Genomic DNA, 20,914 nt, shown 5'->3' with positions numbered 1-20,914 from the left:
CAAACCAAATGAGGTCAATGGCTTTTTTGTTAGAAACACAAGACTTATCTCATGCAACTGCTATGACAAAAACAAGATAAATACAAGCAATCCCTAACAACCAAACAAGCTTTCCATGTGAAATGTTTCCTGCAATTATGCAAACGTAGCAAACATATTATTGTTGGTATATATTGTGTATAATCTTGGTCTACATCAAACTTCCATGGGTTACGTTACCTGTGGACTGGAAATATACAGAATTTAAAATTCTTCTGGTGTTCTTGGGGATGCTATATAATATATAAATTCCTTAAGTAATCTGAAATTCGAGCATGGATCTTAGTATAAATATTACTTAAATTTACTTCAATTCCTTTTTATGCGCCACTCTTCCTACAAAATTAGTATAGGGTGGTTCCCTATTTTTTTATTGACTAAATCAATAGATAATTACTCGTGGAATATGTATTTCATGCTTTTAGATTTTTAAATGACGATATCTATTTTTTGCGATACATGAAATTTAAAAATTTTTAAGTGCACGAAAACACGACAGCTAAGTATGAATGCTGGGAAAAGCCCGTGTGATGTCAATCTGGTTCTGGCTGCCGCCATGTGATGGTGCAAGGCTGTGAGCACTGCCTTGATGTAGGCTGCTAGCAGGTTGCACTTGGCATTAATAAGGATTATAAAACTTAGGAAACTTTCCGACCATAGTCATTTTTAATAGGTGATTATTTAGAGATGTTTCTCTGAGCTCTGTGCCTCATGCATGCATTGGTAATCTCAGATGATGTAAAACTCCTGACTACTCGTCTAGCATCTAGGTCCATGTGACGTCACATGGAGCGGCATCGCATGTCCACCACTCTGGCCTTTTTCAAATGAGGATAAAATTGACCATTGACATACGTTTAAACTGAGATTTGTAAAACCAAATAACATGTATATTATGAATACAGTACTGGTGGGTAACGAATAACAATTAATGCATTTTGTTTTCTTTGATGAAGGAAACTACCCTATTAATAAACTATTAATAGGGTAGTGTAAATGGGCTGTAACCCATTGAACGTAAATATATTCTAAATACTTTGCAATTCCCTTTAGTTCACTTTAAATCTCTTTCTCACTATGTTCAACTTTTTTCTTGGTTACATCTTTGCACTCTTCATTTCATCATTTGTAAATAATGGTCAGTGTTGATGTCTAGCCCTGATTGACTCTTGTAGTCTGTCATCTATTTTCTAAATCTATGGGTCCTACCTATAATGTACTGGAGGAAAATTTCACATGTGAAGAATGTTTTTCAAGTCAGATATGTCTATAGAAATAACTCTTTATTGGCTGATTGAAAACTTGACATCATCTGAGCACCCAAACATGACTTCAGGGCTCAGTATTGCTGAGGACAGTGTGAGAAATTGGATGAAAATTAAGTGGCTAAAAGTCCTCAAATTAAAAAAGTGTTGGTCATAGTTTAAACACAGTTTTGGTGCCTGACAGCAAATGTTGGGTTGTTGAAAGAAAGAAAAGGTATTGTTTGTTGCGATTTAGGGAGACTTATTTGAAAATAAGTTGATTCTTTTGACTACTTGACATGGATTAGTTTTGTGCAAGGTTTTTTGTGATCCATTTAACACATTTATGTAATTTGTTTGGCATAATAACCTTATACAACTCTTAATATTATCAAAGCAGCATGGCTCTTCACCAAAAAAATTTCAAAAATGCATTTTATGGTGTACCCCATTGATAAAGCACCTCAGTTTGCCCTCTGGAAAAGATTTTTTTATTTATTTATATCAATGAGCTATAGAAAAATTATGTTTAGTTCACATTCAGAGTTTTGCAGTGTATTCATGATTTTGAATTGCAATGTGTCAGCTACTTTCCATTGTGAATTTATTTAATCAAACCTATATAATTAATTTCTTTTTTCAGGTTTTCAGACCGGTGTGTTTACCCACTGCTAAGGAAACACCAGCCATGGAAATTGAATGAAACCATTCCTGGGAACTGAGCTAATGATGGTGTTAATTTTTGATGTTACAAGTAGCGGAAGATTAATCTTGAACGTCATCTCCAAGTTTGTGCCAAGTGTTTGTTCATTCACGAGTAGATGCTTTTGTTAGATTCATCTGTAGGTACCTTATCAATTCATACTGAAGGATATCATGAGGTATAGAAGAAAATCGTCATCATACCCCAAAACTGATACAGTGGTAGTACGTCTTCCAAGACTTCCTCAGTGGATAAGTAAACAAAAAACTGTGAAAGTGCTAATTAAATCTCAGGAAAGTGTCATTACCTCTCTTCCAGCTTCTGAGGAATGGAAGGAGTATCGGTATATGAACAGCTTTTGTGGGAAAAACCGGTTAGAGTGGCTGAATCAAAATTTGGTGGATGGTCGGAGGTTAACTCGCTCTACTGGTAGGAATTTGATAGTGGATTTTGCTGCCAAGTTACCAGATGATAGAAAGTATCGTCGTAAAGTATTAGGGACAAGCAGTAACTATTTCCTTGGATTTGATTTGCTCCATCATGCAATCTATTTACTGAACAATGAGGCCTACCAGTGTCTTACTATACTTCAGGACAGCGTGGATTTTGTGCTTAGTATGGCGGTCACGGAACTTGGGTGCTCTGATGAAGGGCACAAAGTATATTCATCGCCAACGGATGCATCGGAGCTGACTGCATCAAATGCAGGTGGCAGTACGGTAAGGCACAGAAAGCGGCAGGGAAACCCTTAGCGAAAAAACTGTTGAAATTTCAACAGTTACCGTATTTCTCCGAATATAGTCCCCCTCTGAATATAGTCCTCCCCCCTAATTTTGAGGCTTCAGTTTCGGGAAAAGTTAAATAAATGCGTTTGAATATAGTCCCCCCTTATACTTTTACCTCGAGCATTTTTGGAAAAAAAGGAGGGACTATATTCAGACAAATATGGTAATTGGGACCACTGTTGAATCCAACAGTAACTGCAGTTGAATTCAACAGTAAATTGAACCACTGTTAAAACTAACAGTAACTGTTAAAAATAGAATTAACTGTTAAAACTAACAGTATCATTTAAAACTAACAGTAACTGTTAAAACTAACAATAACTGTTAAAAATAGAATTAACTGTTAAAACTAACAGTAACATTTAAAACTAACAGTAACTGCTAAAAATAGAATTAATTGTTAAAGCTAACTGTAACTGTTAAAAATAGAATTAACTGTTAAAACTAACTGTAACTGTTAAAAATAGAATTAACTGTTAAAACTAATAGTAACTGTTAAAACTAACAATAACTGTTAACTCTAACAGTGACAGATAAATCCAACATTTATTAATGAATTCAGCAGTTACTGTAGGATTCAACAGTTACCATGGGATTGGTCCCAATTAACCGTTGAAATTGCAACAGATTTTTCGCTAAGGGAAATGTAGGATAGAATTTAACTCCTGGCATGGGGTGACGGTAGACCCCCAGGATACTAAATTTGTTTACTTCCAGGGTGATTTGGCTGCATCGCTTTGGTAGTAAATAACTTTAAGTCTACTTTCCCCTTCTCACCAAACTGGTTTTTGTCAGTATATCTCACATTTGTGAAGTGTATACATCATGCAAACTGCTCTGGGGACTTGGTATGTCCCCTCACCACTAGTTGTGTTGTAGATGCCTTATTTTTTTGGCATTGTAGTAATTACCATTGTGAGGTGAAGTGGTGTGTATTACTTTATTTTGCATTTTGTTATAGTAATTGAAACATGAGTTCCCAGGACCCGAATGGAGGGAAAATTAAATATGATTTAACATTTTTCCAAAAAAATGCATTTTTTTAATTATGAAAAAATATTAAATATTGAAAATATCAAAATATAACAATCTAAAACTGTTAAAACCAGTTTTAAACATTCAAAAATGCATGGTTGTTTTGACAAAATGTCACTAGTTACTAAGGAATTAAATAGACAATTTGAGTATCTGGCATAATGCCATGCCAGTACTACATCTCAAAAAACATTGCAAGTAGATAAGGGTGAAATGCAAAACATGATGTCAAATTGTTAAAGTGAAGTGTGAGGACACTGCCCTTCTGGCTATGGCCTACTGAGAAGTGGGAGAAAGGAATCTGGTAAAGACTTAACCCTTTTGCGCCGGACCTTCGTTGAAGGAAATTCTTCCTCAATACGAGTCTCTTGAAAGTTTTCTTTACTCCTCTGTACGAAGCCTTTCCGCGTCGACTAAAGGCAGTGGGACCCTCCCGAAACATTTTTGGACCCAACTCGGTGGGGCACCAATCCTTTTCCTCTGTCCCAGACCCTAGAGGGATTAAAAGCCCCTTCCTAGCACGAGTCCGCGGTCAACTAGCTAAAATATTAACGCAGAATATATGCAAATACTTGTTGTTCGTATCGATTTTTTTAAATTCAAAATGAATTTTGTGCTTTTTTTCTGAGCGTGCAGAAATTTTAAACAAAGTTCTAACGTTTATATAGACGGATTTAGTATATTTACTATTGTTCTACAACTCTGTTGATATTAACGTTAGAATTTCGTTTGAAATTTCCATGTGGTCAGCAAAAAAAGATGAATTCATTTCTAGCATTGGATTTCAAAAGTAAGCAACGAATATTTTTTTGGAAACACACTGCAAATAACAGTAGTTGACCGCGTGGAGAGGATAGGAAAGGGTCAACCTGAGCGGCCGAAGAGGGGGCTGGGCTCGCGCTAAGGCGGATCACAAGGGGCGACTGCGTCCGTGGGTCTATTGTGTCCGCCACGGTCACTTTTTTCGACCTGTGCCGCACAGGCGCGGCATTCGTTGGTTATGGTAAGAACATTCAGGCAGCACAGGTGTGGCATTCGTAGTTCAGGAAAAAAAATCCTCGCCGCACAGGTGGTGCGGAATTCGGCGCGAAAGGGTTAAGTCATCTAGGATACATGTGGGACACTTTGAAAGCAAAGAGGAAATGTGAGCATTGTGGCCATGCTGATTGCATATTTTTGAAACATTTTCACCATTAGACTGCGAGAACGTTTTCAAATGTTTAACCATTCGAGTGCCAACCGATTTTCTAGGTATGTACTATGCCAAAAGTGCCGAGGCATTTTTGCTGATTTTGCAGTAGGTTAGGGAAAAAAATTGGGTTAAAAAAATGTTCAAAAACTTCAGGGAAATCTTTATTATTATATGTGATTTCACCTATTTATTATATTATTTGACGAATGTTTGGTAATATGAGTTAATTTTTGTAATTTGAAGAAAGTAGTTAATGTTAATATAAAATGAATATTGACAATTGTATAATAAGTTAATTATCAGCATCTAAGAGTGACATTGCATGAGGAGCGCCAACTGATTTACTAGGTACTATGCCAAAAGTGCTGAGGCATTTTAGTGCTGATAGCGCTCCTGGCACTCTAAGTGTTAACATACTGACTGGGGGAAATACTTAAGCAAATATTATTATTTACTATTTAATATTGATATTTACTTATCTTTACTCATATGTACTTGTTTTGGTTTTTGTTAGCAGTCTTCAGTTAATTTTCCTGCAGTAACCATGTACAGTGAGCCCTCGTTCTACGTCACCCCGTTTAACGTCATTTCGCGATAACGTCACGAAAATTTTGAGACCGTCATTCGTTTATCGCACCTTTGCTTCGCGATAACGTCAGGTCTGGTCAGGTCTTTTAAATTTCGCGCGGGAAAAAATGCGAAGCGGCGGGCATTGCAGGTTGTTCGTTTTGTGGGCGGTAATACAGTCAGTCTAAACGAAGTGTAAAACGGTGTGTTTATTGTCAATTTCGATTACATTTATAGCAAATTTTCTGCAAAATGAATTCTTAGGTAGGTGCGCAAATGTTAAGTGCGTAAATGTCAAGTAAAGTTTTAGGAAATTTTTCTTGACATAACGGTTTTCTGGAACCTGAAAAGTGATTTCTAGGAATTTTTCCGTGTAGAACTCGGAGTATTTGTCGTCACTTTTTCGCCGTGTTCTCAATAATCTTGGTTCCTGTAACTGCGACGATGTTTCAGCGATGATGATGCCCAGGTGACCACCATAGCGAAGCCGAAAAAACAAACGCGGGAAGATACAAAAATGGAGAAGGATGCACACGTAGCTGCTGGTATTGCCGTCAATGAAGACGGACTCGTGTTTATGCCATAGTTTGGCATTCCCATCGTAAGAAATGGCCCAAATATGATACGCTAAAATTTTTTCGCGTAGGAATTGTGAGGTCTAGGAGCCGATATTTACTTTTTACATTGTTTCTTATGGGATATTGTGCTTCAATTAACGTCATTTCGTTTATCGTCACATTTTTCAGGAACGGTAAGTGACGTTAAACGAGGACTCACTGTACATATAATTTTTTTCGGTAGGTGGTGGAACCAAATGCCTCCCTGCTGCTCTCTTTCCATGCACTTTGGGGTAGTTTAACACTCCTAGTTTATACTGAATTGTATAGTTTTATCGTTCATTTCCTGTAGTCATATTTTCCATAGTATTTAAAAAAAAAGTTGTAAGCACCGATACCGACAGTAGTGTCGGGTATCATATGTTTAACAAGTAGTGCTATGTTGTACCATGTGCTACTCCTTGCTTCTCTACACTGAGGGCAGAGTGAGCGCTACTATACATACTTATGTATACTTATATATTTTATATATACATATTTACAAGCGTGCTGCGCCCACTACCAGCGGGCTTCCCCCGCTCTTTTCAATGCAGGTCCACAGAGGGATAGGCGCATTTCTTATTTTAAAATGTAGAAAAAAAGACAGGGTCTTAAGTACAAATTTAATTGGAATGTTCATGTATAGATTGAGGTCAGAGGACCTCTTTAAACACAACATTGGAAGTAATTACACTATCCTCTGTTAAACGCACATGATGACTCATAATTACGTATCAACAGGAGACTTGACTGTGGAATCAGCCGCATTTTGATAAAAGTTATTTAAAGAATGCAAGATATTGTTGCAAATGAACAAATGTATCAGTTTGTGCGCGGTTAATGTCAGGAATATTTACCATTTTTTTGTTTTTTTTTTAATTATTTAAAAACCAATTTTAGGAAACAATAGCAATATTTAGGAAGTAAGATATACCGTCGCATGTTCTCTGATAAATTCTGTGCATTTTGGTACCTCATTTGTAGAGTTTGGTTTCGTATAAGTTGATAAAAAGGTATCTATACAGTAGAAATAATATAGAGGATACTCGACTACCTACAGCAGTTTCCCAAAATTTTTATTGCTCCCCGGGTAGAGCTCAAGTGTTCTTTTCCTCACTGTAGGTATCGCAAAACTCTCCTAGGCCATCCCAGAAAAACAAAACTTTTTAAAATGTTCCCGCAGTTTAAGAGTTAATATGTCCTAATCTTTCCCCTAGAGTTTACAGTTGGTTAACACTTTCAAGTGTTGAGGTGAAGTCGCCTGAGAATGAAGGAGCTTTGGCTGAAAGGTAGAGGAGGCCCTCAAAATGATGCCTGCACATCATTTTGATGCCATCGGTAGTGTGTAGTATTGGGGAAAAGTTAAGATTCTTTTGTGGCAGCTTTTTAAGTCATGGAAGAGTGACCATTTTCTTCCAGTATTCAGTTACTAGGGCAATGGGAACAGCTGGTTCACTAAAATAGGGTTCAATCTCTTTCTCAACAACGTCGGAATGGTCTTGTTGCTTGCTGACTAATTGAAGGGGCTGAGTTTTTGAGCTTAAATTACCATGTCGAGCCTCTACTGCTTGACATCTCTGTGGCAGAGGCTCTTTATTGAGAAGTCTCATAGAGACCAAGGAAGACATAGTATGCGTAAGAGTATACGGTGATAACCGTACCTCGGTATGAATATTTTTATCTTCCTGAAATGTCCTTTGCAATTTCTCGTTTCAACGTTTTCCAGGTTTTCTGTCCTTAAGTGAAGATTATGTAGAGTGGGATGACAATGCAAGCTTGACTCTTTAATGTCCCAAAATATTTTCAAGACAATAAAAAACAGTTTTTCATTCCGTATCTGTTAAAATTACAATTGTTCATGGCTATTTTTAGCACTCATCATTTGAATAAAGGAATAAATGTACGTCTGCACAGCTTGTAATGTAGGCTTTTGCAGCGAGGCCCATTGATGTCAACGGCTCCTGAAAGCTGTCGACATCAATACCTTTGAACGACCCCCATATTGTCTTCCTGGGCTATCATGTATTGTGCTGTGAAAGGGTCAATTTGAAGGCCTTCCAAGGGTACAAGGATGTTACAATGTATCCACTATGTGCAGGGGTGCAGGTAGGAATTAAGGCTAGGGGGTTTTTAGGTGCAACTAGACGTGGTGTGTGTGGTATACCCACCAGGATAAGCGATAGGTACGGGGGCCCTCCCCCAGAAATTTTTTATGATAAATGGATCGAAGTGGTGAGTTTTATGGCTTTATAAGGAATATTTTATTAATCCTCACACTCTACTAAAAGGACATATACAGTAGATTCCGGTTAATTGGGACATATCAGGACTTGTGCACTTTTCCCCAATAAATCGGCTGCCCCAATTAGGCGAACTCTCTTGTATATGGGCATAAAAAACCTTTGAAATGGTAGAAAGAAGACTAAAGAACGCTTATAGTGCAACCTAAGTTTATTAAACCATTACTTTGATTAAGAAATCAACGATTTTAGTTAAATTATTATCTTTTTTAAGAATAATAATAATTTATTGAAAAATATTTTTCACAGCCTCGAGCGACGCCGAATGAATGTCTTTTACTTAATCCTACTAAAGAAATGTCCTATCCTCTTGCGGATAGTAAAACAATAAGAGCTTTCAAAATAGGGCAAAAATAGGAATTTTGTGAAAAATAAGAGTAAATCAAAGGGGAAAATAAAACAAATAGTATTCTGAAAACAAAAAAAATTCATTTCATTGCTAGTATAGAGTCTATGTCGCCGACTCATGGCCCAATAAAGCGGCTTGCTGGCCCAACTAAGCGGAGAATACTCTGGGATATTCCTCCATTGGGTTCTGTTCTTCAAGATCTGCCCCAATTAAGCGGCTGTCCCAAGTAACCAGTGGACCCATTATTAATAGAATGAAATGGGTTTAACTAAAAAGTCTCCCTGAGCTCTGGGGGGGTTTATCCCCCAAATCCCCCCCCCTCGCTGTGCTACCAACCAGGGGCACAGCTAGGAATTAAGGCTAGGGGGGGTTTTGGGTGTAAAACACTGGGGTGTTGAGGGTGTGGAATACCCGCCAGGGTAAGCAGGAGATGCCAGGGCCCTCCCTTAGAAAATTTCTCAAAATGCTTCAAAATGGTGAGTTTTATGGCCTTCTGAGTGATAAATTATTAATATTCACTCTATTCTTTAAGTAATATTAATCCAATTAAGCGAAATAGGTTAAACTTAAAAATTTCTCTGAGTTCGGGGGGGGGGGGGGGTTTATCCCCCAAAACCTCCCCCTTGCTGGGCCACTGCTACCGACTGTGTGAACTAAATATACCCAAGAATTGTCATGCCAAATTTTAGCCAGTTATGTAGTTTTTGAGAGATTAATAAACAGACATGCTGGCTCCACTCAATTTTTATGAAAAAGTATAGATAACGAACTTAAAAATCTGTTTCATTGAGATTAGGAAAAATCACATTTTTGTTGATTTTGGAGGAGGTGAGTTGTTGATCACTGCCACTTTTTCTGCAGGGTATCCAAGGAAAGGGGGCAGGTGATGACAAGTTGGGGTCGTCTGCTGAGTCAAAAGACTGTGTTCAAGATGTGATAAGAGGCAACTCAGTCCGAACGACTGAGATGTGCGTTCCTGTGCCAGACTACCGAGTACCCAGAACCAATATATTGGTAAGTTTTTTCTCATGTGCAGTATAACCTGGGTTGAATAACCTTGAGTAGTGAAAATTTCTGTTGTTGAAAAGTTGTTGTTAGTACTTAATCATCGATATGTGAAAATTTTGTGTAAGAAAAAAGATTTCTTTTTTGGGAAAAAAACATGAGGATGAGGGTTTAGTATTCTTCAGTGAAAAAAAACCCACTGCAGGAAAATGCCCACACAAGAAGGGGGCGCGAAAAACCTACGAAAACTTAATGTCATGTTACATACAATAATACAACATAGTTAATGGGGTACAAAGTATATACAAAAATTACCCCTGCACGAATGTAATTGTCCATTCAAAAATCTCTTATGGTGTAATCTGCTGGGGCAGTGTATACATGAACACTGAGTTCAGCATTCTTTAGGGCTGCATCCGCCTCCGTTGTCGAAGAACCACAACAGTTTCGTCAGCTCTCCTGCCAGCATCCTCAGGTGAAGGATGAAGTGAAGCTTTTAGTCCTCTCTTATATAGTCAATTATATTATCAAGAATATTCGACGCAAATACGAGGACATTCCCTGATTGGTCAAAAGAAATCCACCGAATTGGCGCCAAAAATTGACTATATAAGAGAGGACTAAAAGCTTCACTTCATCCTTCACCTGAGGACGCTGGCAGGAGAGCTGGCGAAACTGTTGTGGTTCTTCGACAACGGATGCGGATGCAGCTCGAAAGAATGCTGAACTCAAGTAATCACCGTGGAAACCTGCGAACGAACATATACATGAACACATTCACGTATGCACTTGTTTAGAAAAAAAAATAACTAGGGTAGTGTTGTCCAAATAATCTTATGAACACTCATTTCCATTGTTTGTGTCCCCTAAAACTGTTACTACTAAGGCATTTGTATTCATTCGAAGTCTTAAAATTGTTTTATACCAGAATTGGCAATATGCCGAGTTTATGTGATAATTTCAAATATAATAGGGTGGTTTCCTATCTTTATCAATTGCCTCAATCGAAAGATTATTACTCCTGGAGTATATATTTCACGTTTTTAGATTTTTAAATTACAATATCTATTTTTCACGATTAAATGAAAAGTCAACATTTTCAAGGCCACGATAATGCGACGGCTAAGTATGAATGCTGGGAAAAACCCGTGTAACAATATTCTGGTTCCAGCCGCTGCCAAGCGAGGCCACCTTGGTGCGAGGCTATGAGCACTGATACGATGCAGGCTGCTAGCCCTGACCCTGAGCTAGAGTACCCTGCTAGCAGGTAGCGCTTGGCTTAAATAACGATTATTAATACCCTATCAAATAAAGGAAACTTTCCGACCATAGCCAATTTTAATAGGTGATTATTAAGAGATGTTTCCCTGAACTCTGTGCCTCATGCATGCATTGGTAATCTCAGACAATGTAAAACTACTGACTACTCATATAGAGTCTAGGTCACTGTGAAGTCACGTGGAGTGGCATCGCATGAGCGCCAATCTGGCCTTTTTCAAATACAGTTAAAATTGACCATTGCCATTCGTCTAAACTGGGATTTCTAAAACCAAATAATTTATATATTAGGAGTACTGAGTTTTCGTAGTGGTTTCACGTAGAGACCTCACATCACTTAATTGGAAAAAGGAATAAACATGATGCTGGTGAAAATAATTAAAAAACTTGTTAAAAACAATTCCTAGCGATTTTTCAAGAATTGTAATAATAATTAATAATTTGTCAGGAAGCATTTTAGGTGCGTAACGTGGAAAATTAGGCACTTAATTGAAAAGGACAATAATAATAACGACAACTTTTTTAATAATAATAACAACTGAAGTGTTTTTGATATCAGTTTTTTGATCCTGTTTCAAATAGCAATTTTTACTGAAAATGTTGGTTTGTATTGGGAATGCATAATATTAAGTATAAGTTTTATAATAGTTGGGAAGTCAACGAAACATTTAATCTAAGCAATAAAAATGACTTCGCTGTGTTTTATGAATTTTTGTTTCACTGGTAGTGTAAAAAGAATTGCCCGTTACTGGTTAAGGGTTAAAAATAACAGACTTCTGTGCTTGTTGTCTTAGTACCTTATGTGCACTAACTTTTTTATTATTAACGCTAGAAATCTTGAGTAAAATTCCACAATCCTTAAAAAATGTTCATAATTCCTGTAGAAGAGTAAGTTTTTGATGATCTATTGCAATATTTGGTTGAAAAAATATTGGTAGCACAATAAGTTGACCATGGATTCGTGCTTAGATAGGGTTAGAGGGTCTAGTCCAATGGCCGGGGTAAGGTTGAGTTGGGTCCCAAATCTGAGGAATGGAAATACCAGGGTGACTCCAACCCAAAAAAGAGCTCCATACAGAGATGTTTAACATATTCTCATGCTACTTTTGGCACAGAAAACATTTTCCAATTGTAAGTTCCGGCAGGAAAGGATTAAAAAATTTAATTCCAGCTAAGCCCAGTCTCATCACTACGGTGTTTGTAGTCATATCTCCAAGCAATTGTTGACTGTTGGTAATGGTGGTGTTCCTGTTGACGAATTAAGCCGATTGATTTCATTTCCTGTCGAAAGATTAGCTCATCAACAAAGTGTTCTCGAACATGACTGATGGCCACAAAATTCACGATTGGTTGAGTGAACGAGCAATTTTTCCAGTTAAGAACAAAGATGTTACATTACTTAAACTTAGCAATTCAGTATCAAATAGTTGGCACTCTGCTGTCACTAAAATCTATTGACTGTAACAAAGGGAGACAAAGTCTCCAATTATCCATGTGAATTTTTAAACTTATTGGTTGCTCCTGGCTTACCACAGCTCAATTTACAGCTGATGGTTGGTTTGCTTGTGATGATGATGCTTTAAAATCTAAACAACCAAAACTAATTAATGTAATGTGTTTGGTGATTAAAACAACTGTTAATCAGTGTGATTCCCACAACCATGCTCAAAGGAAAATTCAAAGAAAAATTCATTTTTTACTCAAAATTCACTCAAAATTTTCATTCCGAGGATTCCCATGACTCCAACCAATTTCAGTGTTAGCGAATTGAATTTCCAATGCAAGTTGCATTTGCAATGACGATTAACTAATAACAAGGTGAGTGTTTGAGGTCTGAATGTAGAAAACATGTATCAGATGGTACTTGACTGAAGAGATGAAATCCGAATGTGTAGGGTAGACCGGGGCACGTTTGTGCAAAGCACTTTTCCAAACTGAGTTATTAATGGCACGCGACATATTAATGCTGCTCCCTAGAAGCTATTTTTGCAAGGTTTTGAGCATGAGTCAAGTATCAGACTAGCATGGCATTAATATGCCCTAAGAACGGGTTCAACACTGTTAACTACTTTATAAGACCACAACATCTTAAATTTCCTTAGTTAAAAACATAAAAATTAGAAATTTCGCTGAAGAAATCCGCGTACAAATGCCTTGGTCGATGTCCCTGGTGAAGTCTGGATAAAAAAATGTTTCTAAAGAGCTATTTTGATACTTATTTTTATATTTTTACTGATTTTATAAATTAATTTCTTACAATAAGTTAAATATTACTAAAATCAGTTCAGCCACTGTTGAGTAACAAATGGTGTAACTAAACTCTTCAGTGGGTATAAGGCAGTGCAAAGTTTACCGGTCAGCTAGTATTTTTATGAAATAATAAATATTGGAAAGCATGGCTAAATTACTGCAGCAGTTGAACTTAAATGTTTGCTAGGCTGAACTAAGAGTGATAATAATCTCGTGAGAACATGATTTTGTCCAGCTTGAGTTGTCTCTGGTAAAATAGTAGGTTTTCATTGCCGTTATTTAAAAAGGGTATTATAATTTTGCCATTATTAAATGACACCAAGCATTTTCTTTCAGTTCAATGTGAAAGAGGAGATTGAAGACCACCTCGGGAAGGGGAATAATCCCGTGTTTTACACAAGAGATCAAGCTGAGATTTCAAGTGGTGTCTTAGACCGCCTTGGGACTGATGACTTGGTAAGTTCACTTTTGCTTTGTTAAGCACAGTTCTGTGCTTACAGTTTTGTGTATCAGTGTGCTCTTCCCTTATATAGTACTGTTTTTCTACGGCACAATGTCATTCCGTTGTGAAATATTCCCAACACCTCTCAGCAGAAACCTGCAGCATTTTCCCTCGCCTGATCAATCATGAACAACCACAGAAGAGCTTTCATGTATGAATCATTTGAAATGAATGATCCGTTTTAGTGAACCGATTTGGTGTATTTTTCCACGCTTGCAGCTCAACTTTGCTCAGTGATCATGTGAGCTCTCTGACATCACGGCACTAAGCAGTCATTGATTTTGTGCCCATACGAACGGTTTTTACTTCCATTCAGTACGGAGCAGAAGGGGGGTAAGGAATTGAGTTATGCTGAGTACTGTTTAAAACTATGAGTGCCGGCAACTAATTTTATAGCCCTACTGAAAAATCCAGTCATTTTTACTAAATTTGCAATTTTTTTTAAACATAAGCGTCATAATTAAATTTATATCGATGTGTATTTCAATAAAAATGGACCATGCTCTTCTTTATGAATGAGTTGAATAGCATTTACCGTATATGTCTGAATATAGTCACCCCTTTTTTTCCAAAAATGCCTGTGGTAAACGTAAAGGGGGGGACTATATTCAAACGCATTTTTTTAACTTTTCCCGAAACTGAAGCCTAAAAATTAGGGGGGGGACTATATTCGGAGAAATACGGTATTGCCAACTTTTAACCCTTTCGAGATGGCGGAGTTTTCGTCTTAGCATGACTGCTGTACTGAGCCCCAAGAGACTCTTCCTTCTCGTGGTACTGAGCATTTTTGGAGGACTTTCATTAAGAAGGGTCTTGCAGAACCTTTTTCGACCCCTCCCCGCTGGGACTCCGCATTATCTCGGACTCCGAGAGTAATTATGCTCCCTTCTTTCCGGGTTTACGGCCATACCTGCGGCATTGGTTCGCGGTCAACTTAAGGATAGCTTATATGTATTTAGCAAATGGATAATTGTTGCTTGCGGGTGAATTGCAGACTTTGAATTGAATTCCTCATTTTTTTCAGAGCATTGTCAAATTTTAAACGAAGTTCTAAGGTCATTATAAACACATTTAATGCAGCAGCTATTTCCATGTTGATGTTTATACATAACTCGAGATATAAGTTAATATTTATCGTAGAAATTCGCTTAAAAATTGTAAACGTTGCTCAAAAGACAAAGAATTCAATTCTTAGTTTATTTATTATGAAAAATGAACAAATATTTATTTCGAAAACTGACTGGATAAACAATGGGGTGCTCTCATAAAATTAAAGAGGTAATTTTTATACAATTTTAGATAAATAAGTTAAAGTTATTTACATATTCAAAGTATGACTTCATAATTCTCAATATTCTTGTTGCTTCAGAGCTTCAAAGTTCCCAAAAATTACAAAATTCTTTCGTTACCTCAGAATGCGAGTAAGCAGACTCGCTCCATGGCAATAACAACACAGTAACGACGATAACAAACATCTACGACGATACTGATTCATAACTTGAAGGGTGTGTGAAAAACAGATGTGAATAGTTTAAAAATTTGACAGTGCTTGTATTGCGCAATGGTTGACTCCGACTTCGTAAAGACGCACTCTGGGAACATTCTGAAGGTAGATTAATTCATGGCCGCTTATTTCTTCTCCAGTAATGAAGATTTCTCGGCGCGGAGTTGAGAAGCCGCGAATTGAAATGTAACATAAATTAAATCAATAACCTCGTTCGCTTGTAATCTAAAGCTTGGTTTGTATCTCATTTTAACTGCTGTCATTTGCTCATTGCTTTTAATGTGTACAGTGAGTCCTCTTTCTACATCACCCCGTTTAACGTCATTTGCGATAACATCACGAAAATTTTGAGACCGTCATTCGTTTATTGCACCTACACTTCGCGATAACGTCAAGTCTTTTAAATTTCGCGATTAAAAAAAGGGGAAGCGGCGGGCGTTGCAGGTTGTTTGTTTTGTGAGCGGTAATACAGTCAGTCTAAGCAAAGTGTAAAACAGTGTGTTTATTCTTAATTGCAATTACGGTTTTAGCAAAAATTTCTGCAAAATGAATTCTTGCGTAGGTGTGCAAGGTTTTACTTGACCAAGGCGCAAGGTTTTCAGGAACCTAGAAAGTGATTTCAAGGAATTTTTCCGTGTAGAACTCTGAGTTTTTTTGTCACTTTTTTCGCCGAGTTCACAATAATTTTGGTTCCCGTAACTGCGACTATGTTTCAGCGATGATGATGCCCAGGCGACGCTCACCCAGGCGACCACCATAGCAAAGCCGAAAAGCAAATGCTGGAAGATACAAAAATGGAAAGGGATTTATGTCACTGCTGCTTTTGTTGTTGATGAAGACAGGAACTCGTATTTATGCGATAGTTTGGCATTCCCATTGTAAAAAATGCCCCAGATATGATACGCTAACATTTTTTTTGCATAGGAATTGTGAGGTCTAGGAGCCGATATTCACTTTTTACATTGTTTCTTATGGGATATTATGCTTTGATTAACGTCATCTCGTTTATCGTCACATTTTCAGGAACGGTAAGTGACGTTAAACGAGGACTCACTGTACTTGGTGCAATATTGGAATATGTAAATTTGACGTGTTGGAGAAATACAACGTATCATATTTTATGCCGATTTAATTAGCATTCCTGGTCTGGAAGAGAGACATATGGTGTTTCAGCAGTTTGTTAGGTTGAAATGTTAATAAATTTGAGTGTTTGCACTGTTGGGGCTAAGGTGACATTAGAACATGAAGTGAGAACAATAATCTCACACTTGAAATCGCCTTTAGTGGATGAGAAGGATGAAAAAGTAATAAGGACTATTTGCCAAGACTGTGCTGCATCTTCCATTATGCATGCATTCTTTAAATCTTTCATTTATTCAGGATAAATATTTCACATGACTGATGATGGAATTAACATATAAAAAAATTAATTGTATAGAGAGATACATAGGTTTTTCTAAAACTGGGACAAATAGTCTACTGTCACCACGTAAACACATTGTTTACTGGACTCTGACGTCACGCTCAGCCAACATAGCGATGGGTCGTTTTTAGCATGAGATTAATATGCAATATTCAAATTGGAATTTTACGAACAATATGCAGGTTAGAAAAGAACTGCTTTCACTGTAATTTTCAGCACTACAGATATTTTTTATCGAATAATCATCCATTTTCAGTGGAATTCCCCATTGTATGACCGCTGTCCCTTATCACCAAGAGGGGTTATACCTGCTCCCGGATTCCGAGGGTAAATCCTAAACCCCGCAGGGTTGGGTCCCGAGACAAAGACGACGTAAACCTGCGACCGTCCTAAAAGGGAGAGTGCTAGAAAACGTATACATATGGCTTTCGTTATCCTGGCCAGGAAAATCTCACACGTAAATATACGGCCGTTGTCTCCCGGGTCAGGAAACGTCCACACGTATATATACAGTAGGGAAAAGGTTAAATATATATTTTAATAATGAAAACCAGTTGTTTTTGAGAAATAAAAAAGTCACAACAAATGATGTGCCGGCATAAAATGCATAATAATTATTTTATTACACTCAATTTGAGCTATTTAAACCATTGGAAATCATAGAAAAGCATTGTTCCGAGCAAATCATCAAAAATCCTTGATGACAATAAGGGTCACTGCACCATCAACGAACGGTTCTTTCCTTCAAAGAATTTTCACACAAAGTAGGCTGAGATAAGGGTGCCAGTAGCTACAGAGGACTTTTCGTCCTCAAGACATGAAAAGAACTCTTTTTCCATAGAGCAGTTGATTTTTGAAATAACAGAACCACTAAGCAGTAAACTGGAAAAGTACCACGGGCAAAATATTACAGCTTGATGCAAACAAAGTCAATAAAATAGATGGACGTAATATTACGTCTATGGCAATCCTCAGAAGGATTAGCAGGACATAATATTACGACATGCAAAGTGTTAATGTGGTACTCTCTGACAGAGTGGCCATGACATAATGATGTAGCTGTTAGCCAGATGCGACAACATAACTCGTTCCTCATAAGAGATTGATATATACAGGGTTCTGATTGTTATAGATTCGGATGTTGTCGCAAATGTGATCAGAAAATTGTAATGAGCATAATTCACAGTGTCCGGCGATATATAGTGCAAATGTTGTATATTCATGAGGATAAAATAAAATGGTTAACTTCCACACATTTTTTTATTAACAAACTACCGACCCCGTTTCGACACGTAGTGTCCTTGATAATGACCGTCCCACGTGACCTTGATAATGACACTACGTGTCGAAACCGGGTCGGTAGTTTGTTAATAAAAAAGTGTGTGGAAGTTAACCATTTTATTTTATCCTCATGAATTGTAATGAGGACTAGGGGTTTGTCCTTAATGACTTTTTTTGATTATTGCTAAGCTCAGATCCCCGTGCAACTGATGACTTTTTGAGTGTTCTGTGTATGTGTGGCCTTGTTTAGTGCCGTTTAGCTATGATGCAGATTCACTCCATGGTGGAATATATTCCCAGCACTACTCAGCAGAAACACGCAACCGTTTCCCCTACTTGATCAAACAGGGCTCCCACTCAGTCGTGAAGACCTTTGGCGTTTGTTGCATTAACCCATTAGTGCATAGCGTCCGATATATCGGACGTGTGTACACCCATGTCTCGTATAGCGCAATTTCGATATAGCGCAAATTCGTTCCTCGGGGAAACATTGCAACCCAGTGTAGCCTAAGCAAACATCTTAAACGCTCTCGTGATAAAACGTGAACTTGCGCTAAGTACACACGAAATTTCTATCATTTTACGCATATTAATATTATTCCAGAATTTAAACTGCAAGCAGGTATTTTCAGCGTGGCGATATCAGGTGAATCTGCTAGTGTTGATAGCACAGTCACCAAAACATTTTTCGACGAACTCCAAGCTGTGATTGAAAGTGGCTCCTTTCCCCCTCAACTAGTTTTTAGTGTTGACGAGACGATATTCTATTGGAAAAGAAAGCATTCTCGTTAATTCATTTTCAGGGAAGGAAAACCTGGGAAGGCTTCAAGACATTTAAAGACTGTTTCACGTAGCCGCTAATGTCTCGGAGGACTTCAAATTAAAATGATTTGTCATTCATAAACTCCGCTAGCTATGAAATGGCATTCAAAGTAGCATTTGCCTGTCATTTCGATGAGCGACAAAAGGGCCTGGGTGACACAATAGTTGTATTTAGACTGGTTTGAAAAATCGTCAACTGCCAGCAATGCATTACGAACACCTGAGATAACAGATGTTAGCCCACCGGGACGACAGGAGGGAATTTCAAAAGCACTTAAGAATTTTTTTTGACGTGAATTAAAGTCTTCAAATGCGTGCATACTATCTTTAAAGATGTTTTAAACGATAAACATTTATATAAATAATGTTTTCTAAGGCTATTTATGGGAATATAGTATATGTTTTAGAGGAAATTCAATACCCAAGACCTATGCTACCAGGAACGCATCCCTATCTTCCCAATGTTAAAACGGTCTCGTATAACGCAAATTCGTATAGTGCAAAGACCCCAAGGAACGCATCCCTTGCGCTATACGAGACATGGGTGTATTTTATTTTGTTATGGGCTCCAGTTGACTTGCACTACATTTTAATACTGTATTAAGTTCAAATGGATGTGTGTCTTCACCCCACCGCTAATATTTTAGTTGACTCATTGAATTTAATGACTCGAGAAGCGTTAATGTGAGACATGGACACGTCCGATATATCGGACGCTATGCACTAATGGGTTAATTAAATTTTTACTTTGAGTGCGGCCAATGATTGTCACGATATCAATATTTCTGCCAAAAATGGCTTATCAACAGAACGTGAATTTGGCAACATCAAGACTGTGAAAAACTGGAAAATATGGTGTATTTTATAATTTGATTTGAGTGGCAATCCTGAGCATTGAAAAAAATTACTACAAAACTCCTATTTCCAAAAATAGGGTAGTTTCCTTCATCAAAGAAAACGAAAGGCATTGATTGCGATTCGTTACCCACCATTAGTGTATTTATAATACACAAATTATTTGGTTTTTGAAATACCGGTTTTGATTAATGGCAAGGGTCAAATTTTATCCTCATTTGAAAAAGGCCAGATTGGCGCCAATGCGATTCCACTCCGCATGACGTCACAGGGACCTAGTTTCTACACGAGAGGATAGGAGTTTTACATCGTCTGAGATTACCAATGCAAGCATGAGGCACAGAGCTCAGGGAAACATGTCTTAATAATCACCTATTAAAACTGGCTTAGGTCAAAAGTTTTCTTCGTTTGATATAAGGTATTAATAAACCTTTTTTAAGCCAAGCGCTATCAGCCAGCAAGGTACTCAGCTACCCGCTAGCATCCTGCGTCCTATCAGCGCTCAGAGCCTCGATCAAGGTCACCTCACAAGGCGGGAGGGGGAACCAGAAATGCGTCGCATGGACTTTTTCCCATCATTCCTACTTACACGTCGCGTTTTCGCGCGCTTGAAAATTTTCACTTTTCATTTAATCGCGAAAAATAGACATTGTCATTCGAAAATCTAAGAGGGTGAAATACGTACTCCAGGAGTAATAATCTTTCGATTCGGGCCATAAAAAAATAATAGGAAACCACCCTATTTCACACCGATTTTCCTCTCAATTCAAAATGGACCAAAATCCATTGTAATTTTTGCATTTATTGGACCATGCTCTGTATTAATGTTTAGATGAGCAGAAACTGAATGAGTGTTTTTGAAATTTTCATTGAGGCAAGGTCCATATTTTAATGTTGGTGATCATTGTGCTTACTCTTTAATGCCTAGCATATATGATCACAGCAGAAAACATTTCTTGCTCCACCAGGGTTCCCACTCAACTGTGAAAACCTTAGAACCATGAATAAGCCGTGAATTTCGTCATCTCTCAAACTTGATCGTAGAATTACAATTGACTGATTAAAAAAAAGATATTTCAACGGGGAGCATGCACAATTTTTTCAAAGTACTAGAATAAGAAGATCCCTATCTTAAATGTACTCACCGAAAATTTCGCAGATGAATAATGTTTTTTAGCTGAGTT

At 37.6% G+C, this 20,914-nt stretch overlaps 1 protein-coding gene across 6 annotated transcripts in view; it reads left to right on the top strand.

Annotated features, from left to right (window-relative positions):
- The window catches only part of LOC124172013 (zinc finger protein 37-like), a 66,958-nt gene that overhangs the window by 13,956 nt on the left and 32,088 nt on the right, over nt 1-20,914 (top strand). For 5 of the 6 annotated variants that reach the window (XM_046551410.1, XM_046551411.1, XM_046551409.1 and 2 more), the window contains 3 exons: nt 1,927-2,705; nt 9,672-9,824; nt 13,680-13,799. In XM_046551410.1, coding sequence (XP_046407366.1) covers nt 2,160-2,705; nt 9,672-9,824; nt 13,680-13,799 — 819 coding nt within the window. In that variant the 5' untranslated portion in view covers nt 1,927-2,159. The remainder of the gene's footprint in view (nt 1-1,926; nt 2,706-9,671; nt 9,825-13,679; nt 13,800-20,914) is intronic. The other variant, XM_046551412.1, reaches the window with a different exon arrangement.

This window comes from Ischnura elegans (assembly GCF_921293095.1).
Source record: "Ischnura elegans chromosome 13 unlocalized genomic scaffold, ioIscEleg1.1 SUPER_13_unloc_1, whole genome shotgun sequence".
Taxonomy (NCBI): Eukaryota; Metazoa; Arthropoda; class Insecta; order Odonata; family Coenagrionidae; genus Ischnura; species Ischnura elegans.
The sequence above is the reverse complement of the archived record's forward strand: the minus strand, read 5'-3'. Positions and strand labels throughout refer to the sequence as shown.